This window comes from Cynoglossus semilaevis, chromosome 18, assembly GCF_000523025.1.
Source record: "Cynoglossus semilaevis isolate Cse_v1.0 chromosome 18, Cse_v1.0, whole genome shotgun sequence".
Taxonomy (NCBI): Eukaryota; Metazoa; Chordata; class Actinopteri; order Pleuronectiformes; family Cynoglossidae; genus Cynoglossus; species Cynoglossus semilaevis.
Window position 1 is genome coordinate 13952770 of NC_024324.1, and position 8333 is coordinate 13961102.

Consider the following 8333-nt stretch of genomic DNA (forward strand, 5'->3'; position numbering starts at 1 on the left):
CGTATCAAGCATGAACTTTTCTTTTTTAGGATTTTGAATGTGGCCTCAAGACTTTCTTATCTTCCGAGAGTCTTTTGCTGTGATGTGAGGCCGTGCCTTCGGCCAAGAATGCATGGCCCACTGTCCACTGTCCTGGAGCAGCCATCCTTGAACTGAATGAGTCACAGAGCCAGGCATAAATTATGTCTGAAACACCATAGTCAAAACACAACACCAGGTGAACTCACACTGTCCTGGTGGGGGAGTTTACATCACGCCAGAACATTGATGGAAAGTTTTTGTTCTAAGCCACATTGATATGAACTTTAAATTGGATTGTTATGTCAAATATTATATATATTTGTTCAAAAAAAACAACAAAGAGCTACACAGAACCACATGAACAAACTGAGAACTACACGGACATGACCTTCTTCTCCAGAAGTCAATACGTGAACCATTTGTAAGGTCGTAGACAAACATTAATTGGCACCGGGAGTTTCTAGCTGTTTCACAAATGTCCAGTTACTTCCTTCAGGTCATTGTTCACACATGGCCAGACTTCCTTAATGAAATTGCATAATAGATCATCTAACAGTGTGGCCTTTAGACTCCAATCAAACTGCACTAAACCTACTGAAGTGAAATGACTCTGATATATTTTCCCAGGGATCAGTGTTTATCTAACTGTTCCCATAAGTGTTCCGAGGCATATTAAAAAAAAAAAAAAGACTAAGAAGTTGATTTAGATCCAACATGAACAGAGTGCAATTATACTAACAGCCTGGTGCTGGCTCGCTGGCCTTCAGGCTGGAGTTTGAGGCCACGGTTGTGTCCCCCGGGCTGCGGGTTTGTGTACAGTATGTAGGTGGGCTGAGTTTCTCAAGACTGCAAACAATTTGACCATAACATCCTTACATTTCTAAGTAAGGCACAGAAAAGTCCTGTGTATTTTTCTAGTGGTTTCGTTAATAACTGCGTTGTTGTTTGTTGTTGTGTGTACAGCATGTGTGGAGCGAGAGCGAGGACTGTCTCCCCTTCCTACAGTTGGCCCAGGATTACATCTCTTCCTGTGGGAAAAAGACTCTTCTGGAGGTGCTGGAGAAGGTCTTCACATCCTTCAGACCTGTGAGTCTGTCACAAAATGCACATTTACCAGAAACACAGTGACCTCCGTTTGCTGTTGTTATCTTCTTTTTTTTTTCCAATACACATCTGGTCTGACTATAGGGATTGGAATAATATCAAGCAGTTCATGTTGCGTAGCGTTTGTAAGGATATTTTTGGGAGAACTTAAAAAGGTTACATTTTTGTATGGTACTTTTGTGACCTCCAAAAAAAAATCTCCTATTTAAATGTAAAGTAACTAACACATGCTAGACACGTGGGGCAACCGAGTGGAAAAAGTCATTTGGATTTATGTATAAAATGGCCCTATATGAGGAACAAGCCCTTCCTAACCTGCTGTGTCTAACACGTGACTCGTCTCTTGTTTTGTCCCTCAGTTACTCGGTCTTCCAGACATAGAAGATGACAGTTTTGAGCATTATCACAATGACATGGAAGGAGAACCAGGGCCTGACCAGCAGCAGATGGGAGTCAGCCAGCAGTGATCTGTCCCTGAAAGGCCTGCAGCTGGGATAGAGCGACCCAAAAAATCCCAGGCCACAACTCCTGCGTCCCCACTACTGTTACACATATATACACACACACACACACATAGACAAACAAACACACACACACACACTTGCTAAAAAAAATGTTCTTGAATGTTTCAGTGGCTTTGCTTTCCAAAGAGTGCCCTCTCTGTGCACTTTGTCGCCCCCTACGACACGCGCCCGCCCGCCCACACACACACACGAAGGCTACGTGAGTCGTCTTATCATTCACCATTGGGTTAGTTAAAGTTCCACAGCACAGCAATACTAGTTACGTGGGTTGACTTTCATATGCAGAAATACGGTCAGATGTTAACGCAATACTCTACTTCCTCTCCGAACGCTGAGATGAATGTGGAAGATAACCTACTTTCTTTATTCTTGGTTGACACTAAGGCAGTGCGAGAGGGAAAGCGGTCGGAAACTGACGGTTGAAAACGTGGAGTGATGTACGAGCAGCGAGTTGGGAGAACGGTATTAGATACGTGTCCGAAAAGTGTTTGAAAACATTTGTGCTCCCCGGTGTAGAAATCAAAGCTTCACAGTAGCATGGGTCGTATTTTAGAAACGTGTCTCTCTGTTTCGTTTTATGGGGACATTTGAAATCTGTGCTACTTATTATATCACCGTCACCACGGAGACATTAATGCTGCAGCTTAATCTCTTCCCCGTTCAGCATCCCATTGTTACACGACCACCGTCCGTAGTCTTCCTGGTTGCCACCGATCTGCCATCATTTCCCCCAACGATCTAACGTGTTCCTCTCCTGATATGTCTTCTGAGAGTGTTGTTTTGAACTTTTGTGCATCCCTCAAGGTTTTTTCCCTCCCCCCCCCGATTTTAAAATTTGATTGGCCCACACCTGGGTGTCACGGACCCAGGGGAGAGACAGTGGCCCTGCTTGCCCCAGGTGCACGTCACCATCCAGCGCAAACGATGCTTCCGGCGCGACTCCAACATGCCGGAGCGTCATTATTTATCTGCTTACTTTGCTTTGTAAATGTTTTGTCTTTTTAACTGCCTCTCTGGATGTTCCTCATGCAGTGTATCCTCCGTTTGCCCTCCGACGTGTGAAATTGTTCAATAAAGCGTGTAAAAACGAGCCTTCGGTGCCGAGGCGTCTGTTTGTGTCTGAATGGCCTGCAGTTGAGAGCACACAAAGGCCCCAACATGGATGCCTCTCTTTCATATCTCACACAGGACCGGTGACCTGCTGCTGCTGGTGTTGCTGGGGCTGACGTCACGGGCCACCTGACGCGCCCACTCCAGGCTGCGTCAAATCTGACGTTGACAGAGCCCAGATAGGAAGTAGTGACATGGATTTCAAAACAAGAGCATCAACGGAGCGTCACGTGTTGTTGTTTCATTTGATCAGTATTTAGATTTTTTAGCTACTGTGACCTTTGATTATTATTATTATTATTTTATTATTATTATTACTTTATTTATTTATTTATTACTATATCTTCCACTGCTACTACCAACGTCACTACCATATAGAGTATACTGCCAGTACTTTCACTATTGCTATCTCTAATGCTTCTACCATGCCGTTTTTACTGCTTAATACTACTATTATGAATTACTAATATGATTTCTAACAATTTATAATATTGCTAAGGAGACAAATATCATTTTTATTACTGCATTTGCTGCTGATTTATGCATTTCCTGCACTATCACGTATTACTAATAACACGAGTACCAGCAGTACTTCTACTGTACATACATTTTATAGAAATATAATTTGTAGAAGAAAAAATTGCGTCTGCATTTTTTGCTTCTATAATTTAATCAACATAGTCACAGTTGAAGCAAGAAAGAAAGAAAACCCAAATAAAGCGCATTACAATGAATAATACTTTTACTCTGGAGGAAAACTTCTGCTTTATCGTGCTGAACTCTGTTCCAGTTAACGCAGCTGTCTCACAGAGGGAGTAGATCAATCCCTGCTTTTATTTTTCTTCGCAGGCGAGCGCAGTTGAGCACAAAAACAAACTTGAACCGGGCGAGCGGTGAGTCAACATTTGCATTCACATGCTTGCATGGAGCGGAGAAACTGAGAGAGAGCTGCTCCAAAGAGATCCCTATCTTTCACATTCCCCTTTGTTTAAAAAGGGACGGGCTCTGCTGCTGCTGCTGCTGCTGCTGCCGCAAAGAAGAAGAAGAAGAAGAAAAACAACCATTTGGAAATTAAGTTGTGCGTCAGTGAGTGCGCACTTTACGCACTGGGAGGGCGCACCATGAAACTTTGAGATGATTTACCTAGTCTTGCCTGCGCTCTCTTTGTTAGGGAATACCTGTGTTGTTGTTGTTGTTGTTGTCGTCGTCGTGGTGGACTCTTCAGGACTCGTCGCGGACATGGTTCGAGGCTAAAAGAAACTTAAAAGCGCAAAAGAAAACCAGGAGGAGGGAGAAGAACCGGAGACGGCATGGGGGCCAAACCGAGCAGCCCAGTGTTTGATGGCAGAACTCGTGCTTATTCCAGCTCCGACTTGCCATCTGGAAACTCTAGCGGCGGGGAGAGGATTGCGGGGTTCAGGTACACAAATGGACCAGATGGACCCAGTATCCGTTACACTAGTGGAGGGCCGACCAGTATACCGGCCGGCGGCAGGTCAGGGTCACATGTCCTGAACCAGAGCCTGGATGGCACGGACGGGGACATCGAAGGACAGCTGTCTCCAGAGGGCCACAGACTGCTCATTGGGTCGTTGCCAACCCACCTGTCCCCTAGCCTGCTGGGAGGTAAACATTTAACACCAAGTTCAGAAAAAAACAAATCTGCAACAAAACCTAAAACTTCTGCCATAATTTAGGGTTGTTTTGGTCCCTGGAGTGAGGTACATAGTCATCCTTTTTTCTATAGAACCCCGATGACTTGACCCATGTTATTGATGTCTGCTCTCTACCAACATCTTGTAACTCATATTTATTATTTGTATTTATTAATTTTAGGATCAAAGTTACCAATTCTTTAGCTTGTCAATTAGCTTGTCTGCTGTTGGTTGAGACGGCTCTGTACTTTTCCACTTGACATGTGATAATATGGTAATACAGTTAGTGTGTGTGTGTGTATTGACTAAGCCCTTTGTTTAATCACGGTGCACTTTTATTGTAGCCACAGGTGGCTCTGCTGTAATCAGCCAGCACTGGGACTATTTTGCTTCTTTCGAGTCTTGCAAAACCGTCCTGTTTTTCTCTCCAGCTGAGGGAGAAGAGTGCAAAATGTAGGTCAGCAGATAAGGGCTTCCTGCTGGTTACACATTGCCTGACACATAAACACACACACACACAGACAGACAGTCACCGACACACGTACACGAACTTCCTGAATCGACATGTCTCGCAGTCTAAAAATGTTGCCTGTCACCGGACCACAACAAAACAAGGCCTGGACCAGACTTACACAACACCACTGACAATGTTAATGAGTCACAAAATAATACTTTAAAGAAGTTTTTTTTTAACTCTCTGATGCACCTTGTGGACCTAAAGTGTAGCTGCAGATTCTTGGATCCGAACAATTTCCCTTGAACCTTTATCTGAAGGTGATAAAAAAAAAAAACATCTCTGAAGGTATTCTTCCTGTTTTTGGATTACGGGCATCGCTCATTTCCCTGATGGAGATGTTTAATCATTAGTGCTTTTGTTGTATAACCTTTGTACATCAGGGCCATGTGAGCTTGACTGTGTCGCCCTGACGTGTTATCCACAGCCTGTTTTGTCTCCTCAGCTCCCCTGTGTCAAACAAAAGGAACAGGCACAAGTTCCGCGGCAGTCGTTAAGATAACTGAGCTAACGACGGCCTGCGTCTTCGCACTTGTTTTTCTTGTCCTCGCCCAAGGTGTTATAACGTAAACAGCTTATCTGGAAAAGTCAAGCAGCTCTTGGCCTATTAATCTTTGTGTGTCTGAGACAACACATACAGTCACGAGGTGACGGACTGAACTGACAACAACTTCAGATGAGGTCATGTCATTCACAATTAAAGCCAGTTTTTATTAAAAATATTATCGGATGAAAATAAATACTTTTAAGACAATAATTCAAGTTTGATGTTATTCATCTTAGGTTTAAACCGTAGTTATCTATTAAGTAATAACAAGGCAATTTTAGTCATTTTTTTCACTAATCTTCTCATCTTCTTAGTTAATATTTTTAGTTTCATTTCTCAACAATTCATTCTCAAACTACCAGTTGTTAATTTAAAATGTGGAATACAAAAGGTTGATGCAACAGGAAAAACGTATTTGTGATACTGTAGCTAACGGACGGTAATCAATTAGCAGATTAGCAGCTACATATGGTTTACAACAGATTCTGTCAGGTGCGAGGTGACGTCGGACGATCTGAGTTTAAGCGCACACACACGGTCCCGCACCCTCTCTTGTGTATATATCAATACAAGGTTTGGAGAGAGACGCAGACGCAGACACATCTGGGTCCTAATGTTTTTGTCCTTGTGTCTCTCTGTCTCTGATAGGTTTCCACTGTCCCCTCTGCTCCAAGTTCATGGCATCTGATGAAATTGAGAAGCATCTGCTCATGTGTTTCAGCAAAACACGCCTCACCTACAACAGTAAGGAGGGAAATTATTACCTTTTATTGTATGATCAGATGAGTTCAAAGCAGACGAAACAGCATCAAACTTCTAGGAAATGCTGATACTACTATAGCTGGATGAAATATTGCACGGATACAGGAGAAGTTTGATTTGCAAGAACAGAGCCTAGAGGAGGGGGCTCAAATTCAAATGACCAGGGGGTCGTGGTTGCCCGTGCCATCTCCTTGAAGGGGCCAATAATTAACACCAAGTGGGTTAGATTAAATTATACTGACATTCAGCTTTTCTGCTTTATTTTTAATTAATGCTTCATGAACACATATTTACATTTGAAAGATGATACTGTGAATACAAAGAAACGCTCCTGCGAGGATCAGCGGTCAATTCTGCTGCACCTGCACCTGTTCCAACACCTGCTCGTGCACATGTAGACCGTGTGTGCGGTGCACACCCACATGTGTACACATAGGAAAAAGAAGGCCGAGGCAGTTCCTTTATATGCACACTGCTTTCACAGCAAACAAAAAAAAATGTTGTTGTGAATTCTGTTAAAGCAGGGGGGAAATCGCTGCTCGTCTTAAGGTGTTGAGACATGTGCAGACTCAGCCCTGAGGTTGAACACACCCACCCAAACATATGTGTTATCAGCAGATGTTGTCTGACTTATTACAGGCGAACATGTACAGTATGTGAATCCTATGTAATTATAGCATTATCCTCTACCTACACCAGAGATACACTGAGTTGTAAAATGTGCTCGGTGTTGTACAATGCCATTTTAATTGAGTATGAACCTCAAGAGCTCTGGCCAACAACACGGCAGCTGCTATGACAACAGGAAGGCCTCGTGAAGACGTAACTCCTCTGCTCGCCTCGGCTCAGAGGAACTCGAGTTGTTTTTGTTTTCTATGACATCCACAGCGCTATCTAAAAACCACCAGTGGGTGGGTGTTGTGTGTGTTGATGTTTTTTGATTGTGCAAGGTCAGCGCCTTCAACTTGGTGTTTCAATGAAAGTTTCCTGACTGTCCTTCACGGTAAAAGCTTCCATTATTATGTAAAATTGGCTCTTTTTAAAGTAATTGCAGTACACAGTCTCCTGTTCACGTGGAACCTAACAAGTAGGACAAAAGTAAGACACCAGTTAAGCAATTTACCCCAGTGTGTTTGTTTGCAAAGCCTTTGACATGCATGTAACAAGAAGAACTTGTGACCTGGGGTTAGTTTTCCAGCAGTGCCGTATAAGGAAAGAAGTAAATGAAGAAAAGCACAAAGATGGCAGGTTAAGTGGTTTTCTTTTCCTCCTGCTGATATTTTTAAAAATAAGAAAAAAAGCCCATTTTATCAGTTATAAGATTAAATAAAAGTACACACAAAAGAGTCATCTGGGTATTTTCCAGAAATTGTTTTGATGTTTTCATCCCGCCTCAGGGGTTTACACTAAGACCTGTTGCTTCGGAAACAGAAAGCGTTAATTACTTATTTTCATTAGTCATCTCATCTGAAATCCATTAAGAAAAACCCAGTAAAAGAGCAGTACCATTTGCTTTTATCACTCCTCTGTTGCTGAACGGGAGCTGATGGTGAAAGCAGATGTAATGACGGCTTGACTCCATCACTGGAGGTGAAGATCAAAGATGGGAGGCAGCTCTCTGACCATTCTGTCTCTCTGCGGTCTTTCTCAGAGGACATCCTGTCCAGAGACTCTGGGGAATGTGCTATATGTTTAGATGAGCTGGAGCAGGGAGACACCATTGCCAGGCTGCCCTGCCTCTGTATTTATCATAAGGGGTAAGTCAGTAAAACAACAGGTAAATGGACTGTTGATGATGGATGGACAGATGGACAATTGTTTTAACAATAAACTTTGTAACACTTAGCGAGGTAATATCAGTATATTAAACTAAGTTATTGGAGATTATTGTATACATATGTATATTTTCATTTAAAGTATGGGCTTTTAAGTGGCATTAAATTATATAAAAAATATACATAATAAAATTATTTTCCATTATTACCTTTGATTGAAACAGTTCCAGACCTAATTTACTACCTTTTTTAGAATGTTATATTACAGACCACAGACTGGGCTGCACAAATACTTACAGAAGATGACATGTTTTTGTTTCT

The 8333-nt window shown here is 42.5% G+C and overlaps 2 protein-coding genes across 2 annotated transcripts in view; both read left to right on the plus strand.

The window, feature by feature from the left end:
- Nucleotides 1-735: 735 nt before the first annotated feature.
- On the plus strand, nt 736-2739 carry LOC103394685 (maturin-like). The gene is made up of 3 exons (XM_017040925.2): nt 736-744; nt 985-1107; nt 1485-2739. The coding sequence occupies exons 1-3, from the start codon at nt 736-738 to the stop codon at nt 1590-1592; spliced, it is 240 nt and encodes a 79-aa protein (XP_016896414.2). The 3' UTR covers nt 1593-2739.
- Nucleotides 2740-3537: 798 nt separating this feature from the next.
- LOC103394671 (E3 ubiquitin-protein ligase znrf2-like) overlaps nt 3538-8333 on the plus strand; it is a 5691-nt gene continuing 895 nt past the window's right edge. The window contains exons 1-3 of the mRNA XM_008332083.3: nt 3538-4385; nt 6124-6219; nt 7889-7994. Of these exons, the coding sequence (XP_008330305.1) occupies nt 4070-4385; nt 6124-6219; nt 7889-7994 (518 nt within the window). The 5' untranslated portion in view covers nt 3538-4069. The remainder of the gene's footprint in view (nt 4386-6123; nt 6220-7888; nt 7995-8333) is intronic.